Raw genomic sequence first — 20,688 nt, forward strand, 5'->3', positions numbered from 1 at the left:
AAGGGGCTTTCAGCTCCCCAGAGTCCTTCAGAGCCCCATTTACCACCACACTGACAGCAGAGCTCCCCCAGACCCTGTTAAAAGGCTCTCCCACGGCAAACTAGTTCAGGAACTACTTCAAGCACTGCCTGTAAATGTCTATTGGTTGCTTAAGGGGAAAACCCCCTACTGACCTGTGTGAAGGATACATGCTCCCAGCATCCCAAATCCCAGAGGATTCAAGAAACATGAACACTCATTTAAACCACACCAGAAGCCCATTAAATCAAGTGCCTACTCAATTAAGGACACAAACAACTTCACTCTATCCTCCATCAGCTGCTGCCTATTTGCATCTTGCATATCCAAAGATGGCAGAGACTCTCTGCTTTCATTTGTCGGGGTGGGCTTGGCAAAAAAACACCCAAAACTGCAGTTCTATCCCTGTGTAAAGTGTGAGGCAAACCTCACTGTGGTGTGAAAGTCGGGGGCAGTGGAGTCCTGCCCGCAGGGACCTGGAGCAATCCCCACCAGCACATGGAACTCACTCACTCAAAAATCCCTGTAATAAAGATATGCCAGCTATAATGGCCTTGGAGAAGCAGAAAGGACTTGGAAATCTGAAGGAGACAGGAGAACACCCCATATCAACACCACCTTCATTGATGGGACAATCACAGGATGCCAGGGACTCCAGGGCTCTGCCAGCCCCACCTACAGCTGAGGCACTGCTTGCCTCCCTCCCCGGGGCTCACCCCAAAACCCCAGCCATGGGAACCCCTAACCCCACCTCCAGAGCTCTCCCAGTAGCAGCTCCCCTTTCTGAACCCCAAATAACTCATTGGTGGCTGCATATTTTTAATTTACAAAACCTTTAGCCCCTGTTTCAGCCCCTGTTGTCAGCTGGAGGACGTTCCCAGTCCGGCAGGACCAGCTGCTCTCAGCATCACCTGGATCAGAGAATCAGAATATCCTGAGGTGGAAGGGACCCACAAGGATGATGGAGTCCAACTCCTGAGCCTGCACAGGACCACCCCAAGAGTGTGTGTGACAGAGCTGGACGGGTTGTGTGATTGATCCCAGCAGGACAAAATGCCCAAGTGCAGCCAATGCACAAGGAAGAATCCATTTTCCAGCCATCATTTACAGTAATCCTCAAGGAAAGCAGGTTCAGGACGAGGTGCATGGACAGGCTCCAGCAGGACTCGGGAAGCTCGGAGCCAGCAGGGACGGCACTTTGATCCCAGGCAGCGCTTCCAGCGCGGCTTCCCTGAGCCATCGCTCCGCACGAACAGCCGCGCCAGGAAAACTCCTTCTCCCGGCTTTTTGCTGCGAGCAAACTCCGATAGGGATCGCCGAGAATAAAGTCACTTCATTTACAAACCGGGGAGCCAAATCTGATAGACATCAACATTCGAGGTAAAGTCAAGGAGCGGTGGAGCGCTGCCAGCTCCCCAAATGAATATTCATGGCAAACACTCCCCCAGCTCCGAGCCGGAGAAAAGCCGGCAGCAGGAAGGCTGCCCCTGGGAAGGGGAAGGCGAGGGACCAGGCTTATTTCATCCTTTTTATTGAGTGCAATTTTCTCTTTAGTACAATATTCTCTGAAAGATACTGTTACAAACTCCGACAATTTCAACACAATCAACAAATTGGGGAAGAAGGGGAGGGGGACGGGGGAGCAACAAAAAAAAAAAAAAAAAAGAAAAAAAAATTCCAAGGGTTGAAATCTTTTACAGACATCTCACTGGTTATGTACAGGACAGGGTAGGGCTGGCCCGGGACACGCCGCGGCTCGGGGGGACGGGGACCGGGCGCTGCGGGACCTCCCGGAGCATCCCGGGCTGGGGAGCGGCCCCTGGGGCTCCTTCTCCGACGCGGCTGCCCCGCTGCAATGCTGCACTCGACGGCCCTGCAAGGCGAGAGGAAGACCAGGAGAGGGTGAGAATAGGCACGTCCAGAGCTCAGAGAGCCACGCGTCCTTCCCCGCACCCAGAGAAACCCAAAGGCTTCTAACAGCACACCCAGCCTCTCTCAAAAAAAAAAAAAAAAGTAAAAGAAAAAAGAAAAGAGCAGGGATTAATTAATATGCTGTCAGAAAAGTGATGATTTCACTGAAAGCTCTCCATTTCTCTTCAGGGGGAAAAGAGATGGAATTCTTTGTGAAGCTGAGTTGCTTTAGGGAGTGGGGGCTGGGATGTGATTTTGGGGGTGGGAGGGTATCTGTGTCCCCCCGCAGCCAAGACGCCTTTCCACCCCCTCCCACTGCCCCCCCTCAGGTGTAAAGCAGGAGCAAACCACCAGGCACCATCAAATCGCTTTTTCTAATGTAACAAAAATAAAATATCCCCATTTTCTCTGCTGCCAGGGGGAAACCAAAAGGTCTGGGAACCAGAGGAGCAGCCCCAGGAGCACCTTCTCCACACCCTGTAACCAACAAGTACCACACAGCAGCAAAACGCCATTATTTAGCTACTTTGGAGAGGCAAAGATGCTTTTAATATACAATTGCACCTTGGAAACATAAAGGCAGCACATTAAATAACAAAGCAATTGACTGCTGGGTCCCTTTGCTGGGTCACAAAAAAAGGGGGCTCACTGGCTAATTATTGCTGGGCATCTCTGTGCCTCTCCAAACATACCAATGCTTTCAGAAACCCACCCCAGCTGTGCCTGACATTTCACTCCTATTAAAATTCATCATTCTCCTGAATGGAAATAATTTTTTTCTTTAGCAAACCCAGGTAGTAATGAAAGTTTTATTTAGTAATGTAGTGTTTCATGGGAAAAGGGGCAGAGAAAAGGGAAGAGAAATTGAGATTATCTTTTTAAAAAGGGAACTTGAGCTGGGGGGAAAAGATATTGCTGGATATTTCTTGGGCGCAGGGGGCCACTTTTGGTGCCGTGCTTGGAGGTTTGGTCTCACAGCTCTCGTTAACGTTAGTGGGATCAGAACAGCAAAACACCTGGAACAAAAAGCTGTGACAGAAACACGACTGATGTAAGGATGCTGAACTCGCTGCTGGAGCCGGGCGGGTCCGGGGGATGGGTGCAAGTCGCGGCGGGCTGGCCGTGATTTCTATCGGCTCCGCATTCTGCCACATTAAAGGCGGACTCGAGCCTGGCTCCGGCCCCGGGCGCCGCTCCCGGCCCCGCCGCCGCCTTCCCCCGCGGCATTCCCGGCTCTCAGCGCTCCTTCCCAACCCGCCCGGCAGAGCAGAGCTGCCCAAGGGTTTGGGGTTCATTTTCCCCGGGGAACCCGCGCCCTGCCGGGGGTGGTGGCTGCAGGCTCGGCTCTCCCACAGCAGCTGCAGCCCTTCTCTTCCTCGGGGCAAAAATGACCCAGGGACAGCTAAGGATGGTTTGTGCCGATGCCAAAGGATGGATCTCAAGAGACCCGAGGGACAGGTCACGAACAGCTCGATGAGGATTGGGGTGGGGGGGCTGGGGGCAGCGCGGCTCATCCACGGGTAGGCAGCCACCGAGTCACCCTTCATCCCTCCTCCTCCTCCTCCTCCCGGAGCGCCGGCGTGGGAACCCCTGCGAGGCGGGCAGGGCTTTGATCTCAGCCCCCGAGTGCTGCCGTGACACCAAGAGCAATGGAAAGGCCCCGTCTGTGCGGTGAGAAGGCGTTCCAGGAGGGAAGGAGCTGTCGAGCAGCGCGGCTGGGATGCAGGCACCGTGTCACCCCCCGGGCCTTTGCCTTTCCACACTCCTGGGAATGGGCAGAATTGCAAATCCCCACAATAATCAAGGATGGGTGGCTGTGCAAACGCAGCTGCTGTGCCCGTGTGATGCCATGGAGAAAGGTGGGAATGGGGAAGGATGGAGGCAGCTCTGGGAGTGACCCAAAGCTGTCCCTGTATCCTGCAAGCCCCCCCGAGCATCAGCCCATTTCCAGACCCTCTGGAAAAGGAGTCTCATTTCACCCCCCTTTCCCTGGGGCCTCCCAGAGCCCCATCCCCACGCAGGCACCATCAGGGACATGACATGGCACTGCCACCCAGGCACTAACCCCAGTCTGAGTGAGTCCCTGACCACGGCAGCCTCTGGCTGTCTCCCAAATATTTAGGCAGTGGAATCTGAAGAGTTCAGCCAAAGCACGGTGGAGAAAAACAAGTAAACCAAGCAATATATGCACGTTCCACATCTGCCTGTCCATGGAAGCCCCACTAGGATGTGATGTGAGGCTCACCTGGCTCCTCAGACAACACTTGCCATGAGCTGCACCTCCTGCTGTCAGTCCTGCTTGGCACTAATTAGCATTGATAATTGCACTGATGGTGACCATAATTTTCCTGCCCTCTCTCCCTACCTTCACACAAGGGTTCAATGGCCTAATGAGGCCCCTGAGGATAATCAGAGAGGAGCAGGTTCCCCCACCATGATGGCAGCTCCTGCACAACACGAGGGGATGGGAGAGCAGAGAAGGGAAAGGCACAGCCCAGCTGCTGGATGGGGAAAGCTCCGAGTCTTGTTTACTTGGGGACACAGAGAAAAGTTCACTCCAATTAATTTTTTTAAGTGGACGGGCGTTAATCCTCCTACACTTATCTGGAATTAGCGCAGCCTTAAGGAGATTTTTGCCTAATCCACTTCCACATGCGCCCCAAAAGGGCACTGTCTGCTTTGGGAAGGAGCAGAGTTCAGCTAATCCACTTAAAATTCACAGGGCTGGTTTGTTCAGATTAACCTCCTCCAGCACTAATCCTCCAGAGACAGGCCAGGAGACCTCAACACCATCCTGCCTCTGCCACTGACGGGGCCACCCCCTCCACGGCTGTGCCACCTGCAATGCGGCTGACCACGTGCTGGGGTCCACAAGGACACGGAGATGTCCCCAAAGCTGCCACTACAGCAGAAGAATGCAGCAGGGTGGGACAGCCAGGAGCTCTGGGGCTGTTTAAATTCCAGTGGCCAGAGGAAGGAGAGCAGGAGCAGCAGCAATGCTCGGGCACAGAGAGGGAGAAGGGGGCAGCTGTGCCCGGGCTGGAGGGGGGCTCACAGTGCTGGTCCATGGAGAACAGCCAGCCAAAAGTGACAGCCCTGGGGCGCCACCCAAGTGCCAGCAGCTCTGACTGCCCCAAAAGGCACAGGTGAAAGGCACCATGGTCACCAAGACAAGTGCACTTCCCTCCCCAGCACTGATCTGCTGCTCTGACAGGAACCAAGATATCACACTGATTGCCATGGATGCTCAGGTTCCCACCTCACAGCTCTTCCTGCCAGCCAGAGCAGAGGTCTTCTCCTGATTGGAGCTTCTCCCCTTTCCATGTCAAACTCTGGGAAGGCAACAGAGCCCATGAGGGCCCAGTGGTGGAGATAAGCCAGCAGATCTCCCCTGAGACACAGAGCCAAACCCTGAGGACATCAAAAATGGGAGAGCACAACCCAACAGGAGCTCCCACACCTCCCAGACAGGCTTTGGAGGAGATCGAGCTCAGCTGGGAGAGGCAGAGCCATTCCCCCATGGCAGGAGGGTCAATGATCCAAGATGATCCCAAAGAAACCCTCCAACACCCCAAAAATAGGAAAAACATAAGCCAAAACAGGAGCAGCAAAGAAATCACTGATGGCATGAAAAAACTTGCCACAGGAGTCCTGTCAGTGTGGAGCTGGCTTCTCCCCCATCATCACTCAAGAAGTTTCTGAAACTTCCAGAATTCTGAGGAGACTCACTGAGAATGATCCAAGTCCTGGATCACTATCCACCCTGGCAGGATCCTTCACAGAAGAGGCACCACAGCAGACAACAACCTGACCACTAAACCCCCCTGCAGCTCCTCATGCAGCGGGGACACTGGGGCAGCAGGGATGAGCAGCACCTGGATGGGTGTTGGAGCTGGTTGTGACTCCCTGGGCCCCACCCTTTCCACCAGGGAAGGAGGACACGTGGCCTTGGAGCTACAGAACATTTCTGGGTCTGGAAATCCATTCCTCGCCTCAGAAGCTGATTGATCCTTTTTTCTTTAAACTCAAATTCAATGTTTAAGAGTAATGATTTCCAGGTGAACACAGAGTGGCTCAGATGTATTGGCAGTTTTTATGGATCAGAGGCAAAAGCCTTAATTCAGTCCTTAACGAAGGGAAACGTGTCTGTCCCCATCTCAGAACAACGGCAGGGGCTGATGGCAGTGCAAAAAAACCTTTCATAGGTGAAGCCCAATGATTTATCCCAGAACATGGGCCAGCTGGGATATTCCCACAGAGATGTCCTTGGGATGCAGGTAAACTTACTGCTGAGATTCTGCAACCCAACCCCAACCCAACCCTCTCCTCTCTCTGAACCAAACACCTGGAAAAGCAGAAAGCAGAGATCCTATGGGACTCAGGCAAGGGGGAAGGATGGCCCCGTTTTCTCCTTGGCAAAGGAGCATTAGAGGCACCAAGAGCTGACAGGCTCAGAAATAATGGTTTGAGATCACTCTTATTTAAAAACCGGCTGCCTGCTGTTTTCATTGCAGGCCCTGCTCTGACTTGCAGAAATATTTAAAATTAAATATACATAAGTGCTTTCAAAGAACTGTTAATTTGAAGGTCATTAAATGGCATAAAATACATTCCTTTTTTTTTTTTCTGGAAAGAGGCACGTAATTATACCATTAATACATGCTCTTCTTCCGCATTCAAGCCTCAGAGATGCGAGGGGCTTGGGTGCACCTTCCCTGGCAGAGGCACCACATCTCCTTTTAATAACTGCTGTTGAGAAGCCTGCTGCTCCTCCATCACACGCAGGGATGGGGCTGTGGAAAAAGCATGGAAAAAGCCCCAGGGGAGAACAATGCAGCTGAATTGCAAATGGGGATTTTTTGGGGGACGAGGGAAGTAACAGCAGGGCTGGAAATGTGGAGCCACTTGGCAACACCCAGTCCAGTTGTGAGGAAGATCTTGCCCAATGCTTCTCACAGGAGACCTTGGGCCAAGCTCAGAGCAGAGGTTCGGTAGCCAAAAGTCCCTTTTTTGATTTAACACTCTATGCAAAAAGGACAAAGCCAACCCAGACACACACACAGAAAATCCCCTAAAAAGACACAAAAGGGTTGAGGTTTTTACAGTTGCCATAGAAATGGAGAGAAGGAGCTGATGACTGCAGAGCACAAAGTGAAAGGGCAGGATCAGGGGTGAGGGTGAGGCGGGCTCACCCCGGCACGCAGCCAAGTCCATGCACGGATATTCACGTGGGATGCAGCAAAAGAGCAAGGCACTGTGACTGAGCTTCACTCATGAGCAGTGGCAGGGGGCAGGATCCAACCCAGAGGGGCTCACCAGCAATGGGCCCCTCCCAGCACTTCCATGTGGCACAGGAACCCATCAGGACCCTGTGTGATGGATGGAGCCCAGCCCAGAGAAAAGGCCTGTGCAGTTGGTCCTCTTTGATCCAAACCTCCTTTTTCTTCCCTTTAAACCATAACTCTGCAGGCAGAAAACAGCTTCTGAGCCATCCCTTCTCCTCTGTGATCAAAGGAAGGAAGTCCAACACCAACCAGTTTGGATCAGATGTGAAACTGGAGTGTTCATCTTTACACCGAGGAAGAGGCTCTCGCCAGAGTAGGAGCAACAGAGCAGCATCAAAGAGGTGCCACCCAAGTCAAGGTGAGAGCCTCTTCCTTGGCATCTGACAAAGGGAAAGGAGGAGCAGGTCAAACACAACACTGCTGCCATGGCCAGGCAGGGATAGCACTGTCACTTCCAGACAGAAAGGCTTCACAGTTTGGAAAACTGATTTTATGTGGAAGAAAGGCCTCTAAAGTAACAGAATTGTCTGTCAGAAATCATCTGACACTTTTATGCTGTTTTTTTTTCAATAAAAAGCAAAAACCAAACATGGCTGTTTTGGACTTTCCCCTTTGTTTTCCACTAACAGACTGATGGCCTTTCATGAAATCTTCTGGTTGGGATAAAATTATTTTCATTGAAAGGCAAGAGAACAGGTGGCCCGTGGTGACCCTACCTCAAGTATCACCTAGACAGCAACTCCCTTAGCCCATGATGGCTCTTCACTGCAGGGATTTGTTTGAGCCCACCTTGCATCCTCTTTGCTCAGCCCAGAGCATCACCTGCCTGCTGCTGGGCTCTTGCATGACCCTGGAGGGAACACATACAGGTCCCAGCACAAGGCCAAGATGTAGGGACAGCTGGTTAGGAGTGGTGGCATATGGGAATCATCTGCTCTGGAGACATCAGATGTTGGACAGCTGGGAAAGGGCAGCAGAATGGAAAGGCCACCAGCCCTGGCAATGCCAGGAGCCAAGGAGCATTATCCCTGGGATATTGAACCAAGAGGGTCTTGGCATCTCTGATAGCACCTGAGCACCCAGACAGCCTGTTTGATCCCTCAGGGGTACTTGGCCTGCTGGGTGGGATGGGCAGGACTGAATGATTCCCATTTCATAGTCACCACAAAATGGCCTCAAGCTGTGCCAGGGAAGGTTCAAGTTGGACACCAATTCTTTCACTGAAGGAGTGATTAAACATTGGAATGGGAGATGGTGGAATGCCCATCCTTTGAGGTGTTGAAGGAACAGCGGACGTGGCACTCGGTTCTCAGGACTGGCTGACAGGGTGGGGATCAGTCAGAGATCCATTCTCACCCTGTGACACTGTGGTTCTGCATGAAAGGGTTCACACTAAACCAGGGTTGCTGTGGTGTGCCGGGGCAGGGACAGCAGCGAGCAGGCAGCCGCAGCTGCCTCGCAGGTGCTCGCAGGGCTGGCAACAGCGGCAGGGGAGCCATAAAGGTGCAGTATTGATATTTAGCCTGTGTGGTTGTCACTCGTTCCTTTAAACGCCTTTAGCTTCCTTCTAATAAAAGAGAAATCATAAAAAAACCCACAAAGGACCCTTCAGTGCCAGCGAATACCGATGTGGCGGGGCGGCGCATTAGCATGCGCGGCGCCCGCTCCATCTGCATGTTGTGTTCTGTGTGACAACATCCCAGAATACAGATTCGGGCCGCCAGCATCCCGAGAGGTATTAGCAATCGTCTATCAGACAGGAAGAGGAGCAGTCCCTGCTGTTGTAAACAAGGGGGGTTTTTCTCTGCCTCTTTCTCTGGGGGGAGTTCAGTGAATTGAAACAAGTGCATTCCTGCATCTTGTTAGTTCCCGTTCTTCGGCAGAGCACAGGTCACCTGCCTTGGGCAAGGGAAGAAAAATACTGGAGGTGTAGAGAGCACCCCAAAGGGTCCTTCACCTGCTGGTGGTGATGAACCATGAGCATGAACGTGTTCCTCATGAACCACTGAGCGTGTGCTCCTCATGGGACACACGGGGGTCCACCCACAGAGGGCCCTGACAGCCCCAACACAGGAGGGACAGTGTTCCCACTCAGGAGATGTGGACAGGTGCTGGCAGCAAGCAGAGCACAGGCTTCTCTCCTTGTGTTCAGAGGCAGCAAGCAAATCTGGTGAGGCATCTCCAGGCATAGATGGGAATACAATGGGGCAGATAGACATGGAGCAATCCCATGGTGTAGTTGGATATGGGCAGCCCCGTGGCAAAGAGAGACATGGGGAAAAAACACAGCCCAGGTGGGCATGAGCCCTCCTCACAGCACTGATGGATACAGGACAGACATAGGCTGAGAAGTAAAGCAGCCCCTATAACACAGCTGGACATGGGGCATCCCTGTGGCTCAGGAACACCCCCAGGACACGGAGGGATGCAGGACATCCCCATGGCACAAGCAGATGTGGAGTATTGCCACAGTGGGGATGGAAGAGTGAGAGGGATGGAGGGTGAGTGAGGAGGACAGAAGATCTCCATGTCCATATGAGCCACCACACCACCAAATCCCAGCTGGGACCTGCAGCCCCTGAGGCACAGGCACAGCCAGCCCGTGCCACTGCTCTGCCGCCACGCGGCACAGCGCCAGCGAGAGCGCCGTGATGGATCATTGCAACTCGCACACAGCCCTCTAAGTAAAAGCCTTATTAAGAGTTCATTCGTTTTATAAACTCCTGGCGCGATCCACAGGGGAAGTCAGATGGCCCAGCCTTACAATATTCTGGGTAAACACTGAACACGTGTTGGGCAATTTTAACCGGATCAATTTGCCTGGGAGACCAATGGAGGAACCAAAAAAAAAAAAAAGAATAATAAAGATCAAATTAAATATGGGGAAACATCCACTGGGAGAGGCTATAAAGAAGAGCAGGAAAATATAGAGCAGGACGGATGGATGGACAGAGATACACAAGACACTCGGACCTACCTCTGAAGCCATGAAACCTAAGTCCATAAATCAATATCAAAATCCTTAGGTCCACAAGATGGGGGAAAAAGTCCTCCATAGCCATCTTCCAGACATCACCGAGGCCCTGGCGGCCTGAGCAGTCCATTTCCCAGAGCATCTCTCCTCCTCCAGCAGCCACCAACCCAGTCACATCCCCGCTGGCTGCTCCAGTCCCGTCCCATCCCCACCGTGCCGACCGGCCCTTGGCATCCTCCTCCCCACGTGCAGGGTGCCGAGCACTTCCTTCATCACCAGGTGCTTCCAGGCTGCCTCCTGCCCCTGGGGGCTGTGGGTCCAACCCCTGGCCCCCGGGCCAGGGACCGGCCGGCCGCTGGCTGCAGGGTCAGCGCTGGTCTTCGGTCATGGACAAGCAGCGAGTCCACGGAAGGTTGACAACATACACAGGCGCACGAGCGCGCACACACACACGGGAACACCTCTTTCCATTTTCCAGGATGGAGAGTTTGTTTGTTTTTTTTTAATCCTTTTTTTCCTTTTTGCAAAAAAAATGCAAGCAAAAGAGAAAAAAAAAACCAAAACCCAAGGTTTTCTATTGAAGGTACATCTCTTCTTCAATATGAAGACATTAACTGGATTGAGTCGGATCCCCCATGCAGTGGTCAGTGAAGTCCTTTGGTAGTTGCCGGAGCGGCACCCGGGTGGGATGGCAGGGAGCTGCAGAGACATCTGAGGACACTTCCACCCAGTCCGTGAGCAGAGAGGGGAGAGGGGTGAGCCGGGAGGGCCAGGGCAGGGAGGAAGGGCAAAAGAAGAAAAAGGAAGGTGGTTCCTCCGGACAGGATGCTCCATCTCGTGCCTCTCCCTTCCCCAACAGCCCCTTCCTCCTTCTCAGTTTCGACCACTGCTCACTGGTGGCGGGATTGGAGTCTGGTCTCTAGGGTTTGGGTTTGCTTCCCCAACGCACATTGGTTTGTCTTCATTGTTTTTTATGATTTTTTTGTTTTGCTTTGCTTTTTAAATATATGATTTGTACATATTTATACGTATTTATACGCTGTCCCCCATGACATTGGTAAGTGTGCTTCTGTTGGTGAGGAACGAAGTCACCAGTCAGAGGTGAGTCCCAGGAACATCCTTGGGCTGCAGCGGCAGTCCCCAGGCAGTGGCGGCTCCTCTGGCAGTGCTGCCCCGCACCAGTTCCTCCCCTCCCACCTCTGCCCTCCCCAGCCCCTCCCCACGGGACAAGGGACGTCATGCCATCGAGGTTGGAGACTGGCTCATCTGTATTCGCATGGACTGCACGCTGTTCAGGATCTTCTTCTGGTGCCCAGCCAAAGTCACCCCTATTCTCAGGAGATCTCTGGAAGACAGGCAGACAGAGGAAAGTCAATGGGAAGCTGAGGGTGGTGAACCTGGTTTGCTGTTGCTAAGGGATCTTACCACTCTCTACAACTTCCTGAAGGGTGGGTGTAGTCAGGGCGGGTTGGTCTCTTTCACCAGGCAGAACCAGAGGACATAGTCTCAAGTTGCATCAAGGGAAATATAGATTGGATATTAGAAAGAAATCTTCTATGGAAAGGGTGATGAAGTTCTGGAATGGTATGTCCGGGGAGGTGGTGGAGTCACCATCCCTGGATGTGTTTAAGAAAAGACTGGATGTGGCACTCAGTGCCATGGTTTAGCCTGAGGTGTTAGAGCATGGGTTGGACTCAATGATCTTTAAGGTCTCTTCCAACCCAGTCATTCCGTGAAGGCAAGCTCAGCTGGAACATCCACAGAGCCCAAGCACAGCCGCATGAGCATCACTGAGAGCAGGGACACACCCACACATTGACCCCCAAATACTGAATGTGGCCACCTCCAGACTCTGGGTGACCAATGTAAGGGATGCTCACACCTGTCCTTTGCCCTGAACTGACCTCCCCAGCTGAGCAGCACCCCGCTTTTGGGCAACCCTGGCCTGGCCAACTCACTCGGATGTCATCTGGGCCACCAGCTGCAGGGAGGTGAAGCCAGCAGTCAGGAAGCTGTCCCGGTACTGGCTCATCTTCACAGCGCTCAGCCAGTCGTCTACTGAGGTAAAGGCAGTGAAGTCGGGGATGGAGCGGTCGAGGAGGGGCTGAGAAGGCCTGAAACAGGACACACCGCTGGGGACAAGCCTGGCTGGCACCAAGGGGCTGCCCTGCCTAGCACAGGGACACACTCCCCAGTCCACCCCTGCTATTCCTGTGCTCCCCCCAGCACACACCCATGGAAGGCCTGTCCCATGGGAACACTGCCGTGCCAAGCAGGGCTTTGCAAGCTCACACGTTGTATTCCAGCTGCGGGAGCCACAGGGATAAGGCGTCAGCAGAACAGCCACCACACCCAAATGGTCACAGACCATAAAGAATCAATAACAAAGAATTATTGCTGTTGCTTGGCTGAAAACTGTGTGTTCTTTGTCTGTCAGGCAGAGTGAAGACAGAACCCCCCCGCCCCCATCTAAGGATTTATGGATTCTGGAGCCGCTCGGGGAGCCTTTCCCCACGGCGTGGGACGGTGGCAGGGAGCACCCCCGCGGCCGGCACTCACACAGCGGTGATGGTCGCCACAGTTTTGAGGCTTGCCGGGTTGCGGATCATTTTGTCGAGGGTGTTGACGATCTCGGTGAAGCGCGGGCGGGTGTTGCGGTCCTTCTGCCAGCAGTCCAGCATCAGCTGGTGCAGGGCGGCCGGGCAGTCCATGGGCGGCGGGAGCCGGTAGTCCTGCTCGATGGCGTTTATGACCTGGGGACGGATGAGGACGGATGAGTGAGGGGGAAGTGGATGAAGGGATAAAGGACTGGGGGGGCTCCCTGAGCTGCTTGTGGAGGCAGAGGGGGCTGCAGGCAGCCGGGAAGGGACGGCCAGCCCGGCTGATCAGCAGCCGAGGGAGCGGGAGGAGCCGGGTGCTCCCCGAGGTTAATCTGCGCTCTGATGCTCCGCGGCTGCAGTTCCTCCCAGCAGAGAGCTGCCACTCATTATCTCGGCGGATCTCGCCGGAGTACAGCAGTCACACTTCCAAAGCTCCTTCCCTGCTCGTAAACCCTCTGAACATTTTCAAAGGCCCTGCAGCTTGCTGAAGTCCAATTACCAGCCCACTGGCTTTTCTTTCCAATTTCCCTCCTTGCATCCTCTCACTCACCAGCCTGTTTCATCTCCAAACCGAGTGCCCCTGAGGCTCCAGGAAGGAGCAGAGAGCCCTTCAGGCAGCGATTTCTTTTGGGAATGAGCACCCCCTGGCCCCCAAAGCAGTGTGGATGACTCCCAGTGCTTACATCTTGGTTGGACATGTCCCAGTAGGGCCTCTCCCCGAACGACATCACCTCCCACATGACGATGCCGTAGCTCCAGACGTCGCTGGCCGAGGTGAACTTGCGGTAGGCGATGGCCTCTGGCGCTGTCCACCTGACAGGGATCTTGCCCCCCTACAGAAAAAGGGACTTCAGCTGAGAAATGTCTCCCTAGGCAGAGGAGGCTGAATGCCCATAAGTCAGGGTTAGAGCCATCCCACACATCCCAAACCATGGATCCCTGGGGACCCCACCAAGGAGCAGGCAGGAGCCAAAAACAGCTGCATGAATGTATCTGCCTAAAATGGCTTAGCTGAACAAAACAAATGGGTTTATCCAAGGATTTACCCCACTGACTGACACCACCCCACTCCAGCTGCCCTGCAGGATCCAGCACATCACTTCCCAAGGAGAAACCAGGTGACAAAGCTAAGCACAGCTGGGCTAGTACTTGTCACAGGTGAGGAGCCACAGGCATCCCTATCCCTTGGCCTTCTATGGAAACAAGGCTGAACTAAAAGCATCCTCTACAGATTCACCTGGGCTCCCACAGCTGCCAGAAGGTCCTTCCAGCCCTACTTTTGGAGTGGAAGACAAAAAGCAAAACACCTTTAAAACCCAAAGGAAAGCACTGGTGTAGGAAAGTGCCTTTGGCAGAGAGCTCCTCATTTCTCCCAAAGGCACAAAATCAGGCTCAGCATCTTAAGCCACCCCTCCAAATCAGGGCAGGTCCCAGGGCCAAAGGCCATGCCAAGGGTGCAGGGATGCGAGGAGGAGCAGCACGCACAGAGGGATTGCTCCCTGGAAAAGCTCCATGAAATAAACACCAAAAAAGCCAAGGGATAAGGAAAACCACAGACACACGGGAATTTTCTGGGGGCAGGACTGCACTGTGAATCGTTTAGCACAATCATTTTCCACAGCCTTTCCGAGGACGCGTCAGCCGCTCTTGAAGGATGAATGGCAAAAAATTTGATTTGAATAACTACAAATGGAGAAATTAACTGCTAGGTTGTTTTTCCTGCCTTTTCCCCAGAGCGAAAAGCCTGCTGTGGGAGGCAGAGTGATGCAATCGCAGGCACAGCATCACTTCCCAGCTGCCAGGGAGATCTATTATGGCCTAAATTAAATAAAAACACAGATGAGATAATCTCTTTTTATCTCTGAAGGTGGGGAAAAGACTAATTCATGCCTCATCTCAGCAGCTACTGCTGGGGTCTTTGAAGGAAAAATAAAAGCTGGGTGTCTGCTCAAAGGCTGCTGCCTGCAGGAAGGGTCTGGGCAGGGAGCGGGGCAGGTCTGGGGGGAACAGGAACATCCCATTGAGCAGGGGAGGGAAAGGGAGGGGCTGCAACTGGGCCAAAACATTGAGTCAGCCTTAAAGGCATGTCCCTGGCTTTCCCATTTTGGCAGCTGGAGCCAGCCCTGGCACTTGGGCACAGCTCAGCAGCCCAAGGAACTGCTTTGGCAGGAGCTGGTGCAGCCTCGTGCCGGCACCCACCTCACACTCGTCTATTAATCCATTAGAGGAGGCCAGCCTGCTGCTCATCCCTTTCCCCTCTGATCATCCTTGACACCCCTCAGGGGCTCACAAGCAGGACAATGGCCATGGTGGGGAGCTGGGGGTCCCCTGGGGTAGCCAGGAGCAGAGGGAGAAGAGAGTTGTTGTTACCTACAAATGAGTTAATTAAGGAGGAGAAGGATGGCTGGGGAATGGCAGAGCTCCCGTTAGGCTTGGCTCTTTAATTTATGCTTGGAACAAGTTTCCAGCAGGAAAAAAGAGGCAGACCAGACCTGGAGCACTGGGGGAAGGGGTGTTAAAACACCATCACTGTGCTGCCAGGAGTTGCTGTGATCTCCCTGCCTCCCCTTCCTGTCTCTCCAGGGACTCCTCTGTGCACCTTTCCTCCACAGAGGAGAGGGAAGAGCTTATCTGTAAACTGCAGAAGGCAGAACGGGGCTTAGGGAGGAGGGAGGTGGAAAACTTCTAAAAAGGAGGAAGAAAAAGGAGGGAAAATAGGATAATTTGTGCAAACTACAAGCAGGACCTCTAGACCATGAGCCTAAGTGGTGGGAACACTCCCACCCGTGGTGAGGTACTCCCACCCATGGCAGACTGTACAGCCAGCACCCTCCTCCCAGGTTCAGCAGGTGCAGGACACAGGGAGTGCTGGGCAGGAGAACATCCTGCAGGAGATACCTACCAGGGAGCTGGTGTAGGTGGGGTCAGACGTGTCGTCCTGCAGGTAGCGCGAGAGGCCAAAGTCGGACACTTTGCACACCAGGTTGCTGTTGACCAGGATGTTCCTGGCAGCCAGATCTCGATGCACGTAATTCATCTCTGCCAGGTACTTCATCCCAGCAGCAATCCCTCTGAGCATTCCCACCAGCTGGATCACGGTGAACTGCCCATCGTTTTGCTGCAAGCAGAAAGAGCAGGCACTGGGGTGAGCCTGCAGATCCCACAGTGGGACCAGGGCCACTCACCCTGACCTCAGGAGGATGCTGCACCTCCCCAGAGGACTCCAGCTGCCCTGCCTGAGTACAGCAGCGGTAAGCGCCCCAAAAGACACATTTTGGAGATGTATGGCACACTCCAGCCAGCTCCCAACCTAAGCAAACAGGCTGGGAGTTCCCAAATCCCACAGCCCACGTGGCTCCATCTGTGAGGCATCACTTCCCAGCTGCCAGGGAGATCCATTAGGCCTAAATTACCCGCAGGAAGGAGTCCAAGGCGCCGTTCTCCATGAACTCTGTGATGATCATGACCGGTCGGCTCTTGGTGACCACGCCTTCGAGGCGAATGATGTTGGGGTGGTCGAACTGGCCCATGATGCTGGCCTCGCTCAGGAAATCGCGGCGCTGCTTCTCCGAGTAGCCGGCCTTGAGCGTCTTGATGGCCACGTAGATCTCCCGCTTGCCTGGCAGCTTCAGGCGCCCTTTGTACACCTCTCCAAACTCCCCTGTCAGCACAAGGTGGAAGAGTGTAGGTTGGAAAGGACCTCCAAGGTCACTGAGTCCAACCTTCGATCCATCAACACCAGAGTACCACCTCCTCCACACTAAACATTGCAAAGAGCAAGGAGTCTTTGCCCAGTTGAGAAATGGCAGCCAACTCACACTTCAACAATGCTCTCCTCTACAAATCTGCCCACATGTCCTCTTTAAAAGGGCCAATGTCTGCTACTGGGACATGTTTAGGTTTGCAACCTTCTTCAAGGTGACAGTCCAACACCGACACAGGCAGCCACCTGTGCAAACCCCCTCAAAGAGGATTTGCAGGGAAAGTGCATCCAGATTTAAGAACTACCTCAAATATCAGGTGTCAGTGTTGTTAATCTTGGCTGCCTTTCTGCACATCACTTATCTTGGGGTGGGAAATAATTGGGTTGTTTACATTGCTGCTCTCCAATTTAAAATACAGAGAATGCAGGAGGGCTTTCACTTTACCAAAGCAAAATTTGCCTGTGGAGGGACTACATTTAAGCCATGTTTGCAGCCACTTTGCCTTGATGAGCAGCAAAGGGCAGGTGATACATTGCTGAACTTGATCCCAAACAAACTGACTCATTGCTTCCTCACAGCTTCCCCTCCCTGGCTTCTCACTTTCTCCTCTAAGAGTATGACACAGTCATTTAAAAATGGCAATAAAACAGCACAGATCACACACATACGCATGTGTGTGTATATATACATATGCAGGGGAGTATGGCACAGACTTCAGTGAGGTCGAGCTTTTTTCTTGTTATCTCATGGAAAAGACACATGGAAAATCCCAAGAGGCCCCATGGTCAACAAGGGAATACATTCCTGGAGCCTTCCCCCCCTCAGAGGAACCTTGAAAGCATGAAACAACCTCATGTCCACCCTAACCCACCACAAACCCAGGAAAGCCCGATGTTTCAAGGCTTCATTGAGGAGGTGAAGGACCGTGTGTGCTCCCCACAAAGTTGCTCCAGGTGGGTGTACAGCCACACAGGAGCAGCAGAGAGGGCTGGGAAGGATGGGCAGCAGGACACAGAGAGACCCACCTGCCCCAATGACTTCTTCAATCTTTACAAAGGACACATCGATCTCCTTGGCGAACTCTCGGACGGCTTCGTTGGGGTCCTCGTAGGTGAAGGGGTCGATGTAGATCTTCATCCCTGGAGACCCTGGTCACAGGGAAGACAGGAACAGCAGCAAAAGGGAGAGAATTACAGAAAGAGAGTTAATAGAATCGTTTGGGTTGGAAGGAGCTCTAAGTTTACTCCATACCATCCCTCATGAGCAGGGACACCTTCCACTAAACCACTTGGCTGCAAGCCCCATCCTACCCGGTCTTGAACAATGCCAGGTGCAGTGGATCTCTGGGCAGCCTGGAAAACCAACAGCAGTTGTACCATAGCCGAGAACTGGAGACCCTTCTGTCCCCACACTCTCCACTAAGTGGCTACTATCACTGTACTCACCTACCCAGACCCTTGTAATCCCCTTCAGGCCACCAATTCACCCGACTCTCCCCTCCACTCCTCTCCCCTCATCCTTCCTCCTTCTCCTCCACGGCAATGGGAGCAGTTAAGGACCTGAACTACAGCACGCTGGCTTTACAGTGAAGGCTTTACGAGGCTCCACGTGTTAGTGAAGAAATATTTATTTACCCAAAAAGGCCTCTGATGGCTTTGTGGCTGCTACTAAATTGACAGAGTGCAGCAATTATAACCAACAACCGGTGTGGATCTGTGAAATACGGCTTGGCCGGACGCCGGGACACGCGTGCGGTCCTGAGCCTGGGGCACTGTGTGTCTCACAGGGTCTGGCCACGCTGCAGGGACAGGCAGAAAGTGGGCTCTTGCCCCTTTCCAAGGGGGAAAAAACAGAAACAGGTCCCCAGATTTCCCAAATGGGTTTGCAGATGTCATGTTTGGATGGCAGGGGCTTACAGAGCTGCCAAGAGCACAGTGAGGACACAGGGCTCAGCTGGACACCAGTGGTGTAGTGCCACCCAAAAGGGAGCTGCAATGGGCTGTGGTGTTCCCCTGGGGAGGTCATGGCTTCCTGTGCCGTTTCTCACCCAAAAATGGGACTGTGGATGCATAGCAGCCCCTCAAGGTCATCTCTGGAGAAGGCCAGGAGGGACATCGCTGCCCAGTCCCCTCCCCAAGGTACTTCACCCTTATAGGGTTTAACAGCCCTCAGTTACACTGCTCAGGACCTTTCCAAGGCCATGATCCCATCACACCAGTGCTTCCCAGAGTCCTTCCAGAGCTGGCATACACTGGACCAAAGCATCACCTCTGCACCAGGAATCTAAATCAGCTCCCAGCTGGGAAATAATTCAGGAGGAAGCATGGAAGCCTCACAGTGGGCACTGCTGGTGCTAAACAGCCACCAGGGGAGAGCTGTGGGGCACTGAGGACTCAGGAAGGACCAGGCAGGAGCATCCTCACCCCCAAAAGGGGCCTTTGGGGCACAAGTTCTGCACCTCAGAGGCAGGGGAGGCTGCAATGAAGCCATCTGTGCATCTCCCACTTCATAAATCCCTTTATGGCTCTGTCTCATACACTTTAACTGCCCCATAAATTCTTTTACAAGAGCAGCTGATGCTCCAGCCAGGATTACAAAGGGATTTACAGGATCGTAACAGAGACTAGCTCACTGATCAAAATATTGAAAGAATAGAGGAGAAAACAATGCCCAAGTTTCCTGTTCCCTGTCAACACAGGCTGGTTTTCAAACACCCTCTGATGTGTCCATAGGCTCAGTAATCACCAGGATGAGCTCCCCCCCTCATCCCATCCAAATGAGGGATTTGGCACCTAAACCCACTCCTCATCTGTGCCAACATCAGCCCCCATCTCATCATTCCCACACCAGCAAAAGCTGGGTGAATTTCCAGGTACTGGAGCACACCACCAAAGGCACCCATGGTGAGCCCACCTGCAAAGGGCTTTGTGCTCTTAAAATCATCCCAAGAATCCTGAAAACTGGATTAGGCCATTTTTCACTACTGCAGACATGGGCAAATTTTTTACCACTCTTCAAAAGTTGAAGTGCTCTGCACCACGACCCTGACTCCAGCAGCCAATTCCATCTGGTATCATGCTTCCTTGGCAATAAACATCATGGGGACAGAGAAAAACCCTTCCTGTTGAACTGCTGGTGCTTCAACAGGGCGTTTTTCCTCCTTCCCCAATCTCAAAGCTCCCAATGGAAGGGATAAACCCTGAGAGACCCCATCTCACCCCGAAATCCACTTGGAGCACTCTGCCAGCAGCAGGTGATCCCAGGGAGCTGCTGGAGGGATGGCAGAGCTGTGCTGGGAGGCTGTAATTGCTGTGCCACTGAACACATGGTGATTTGTTCCAGAGGATGCTCTCATTACTCCATTAGTTGCTCACCACAAATTTCCCACCTGTTTTGCTCCAGCCTCTGCACTGATGGAGTGCCCAGAGGCTCACTAACCTTGACAGGGTGTTGCTGGCACCCTGGATTTCTGACAGCAATCATCACAGCCCCCAGGTTTAGAAACACAGGGCAGGTACATGCTTCAATTGCTTCCCTACCTAGGTTGAGCATCCTGAATTTTGGGGTGCTTGGAGCCAACTGGGGATGCATATGTAGTAGGGAATGCTTCAAAACAGGGGGAAAAATGTGAAAAATCAGTCTGTCTGCAGCCTAATGTGAGTTTATCCATCAGGCATCAAATTAACCTTGCCCTGCTCCCCACAGTGCAGCGACGTGGAGAAAAGAGTGAGGAAAGCACAGGTCTGCCATCACCCAGTGATGTTTGGAACACAGTTTATTGTTTGCCAGGAGGTTCAGGGCCCCCCAAAGTGCTGCCACCACATTGGGAGGGTTCAGTGTGATGCCAAGAGGGTCTAAAGAGATCCAGTGTGCTTTGCTCTCTTGGCTGGACTCTCCTGCCTATCTCTACTCCCTCTTTAGCTCTCTCCAGCCCTCCTGTTCTCAGCCAGGCTGATTGCTCCATCCCCATTCCTCCTCTCTGCTCACCCATACTGCTCCCTGCCTCCCCCACCCATCCTTCCTCCATCCCTGCATCCCACACCTCTTTCCCCCAAGGAGGCACCCAGGACCAAGGTGGTTCTTCCCACAAGCAAACTGCACCTGGGAAGCAACTCTAGGAGAGTGTAAGTGGGATTTACATCCCACAGGGATGGGACATGGAAACTGGACACCAAGAAAATCCTGGCCCTCAAAGC

At 53.2% G+C, this 20,688-nt stretch overlaps 1 protein-coding gene across 1 annotated transcript in view; it reads right to left on the bottom strand.

Moving 5' to 3' along the window:
- Positions 1-1,539: 1,539 nt before the first annotated feature.
- Positions 1,540-20,688, bottom strand: part of EPHB1 (EPH receptor B1) — an 80,052-nt gene continuing 60,903 nt past the window's right edge. Inside the window, exons 10-17 of the mRNA XM_084212686.1 lie at positions 17,518-17,640; positions 16,202-16,449; positions 15,691-15,906; positions 13,472-13,621; positions 12,748-12,941; positions 12,147-12,302; positions 10,192-11,533; positions 1,540-1,891 (exon numbers count right to left, since the gene is read on the bottom strand). Coding sequence (XP_084068812.1) covers positions 11,425-11,533; positions 12,147-12,302; positions 12,748-12,941; positions 13,472-13,621; positions 15,691-15,906; positions 16,202-16,449; positions 17,518-17,640 — 1,196 coding nt within the window. The 3' untranslated portion in view covers positions 1,540-1,891; positions 10,192-11,424. The remainder of the gene's footprint in view (positions 1,892-10,191; positions 11,534-12,146; positions 12,303-12,747; positions 12,942-13,471; positions 13,622-15,690; positions 15,907-16,201; positions 16,450-17,517; positions 17,641-20,688) is intronic.

The sequence above is a fragment of the Fringilla coelebs genome (assembly GCF_963513975.1).
Source record: "Fringilla coelebs genome assembly, chromosome: 10".
Classification (NCBI taxonomy): Eukaryota; Metazoa; Chordata; class Aves; order Passeriformes; family Fringillidae; genus Fringilla; species Fringilla coelebs.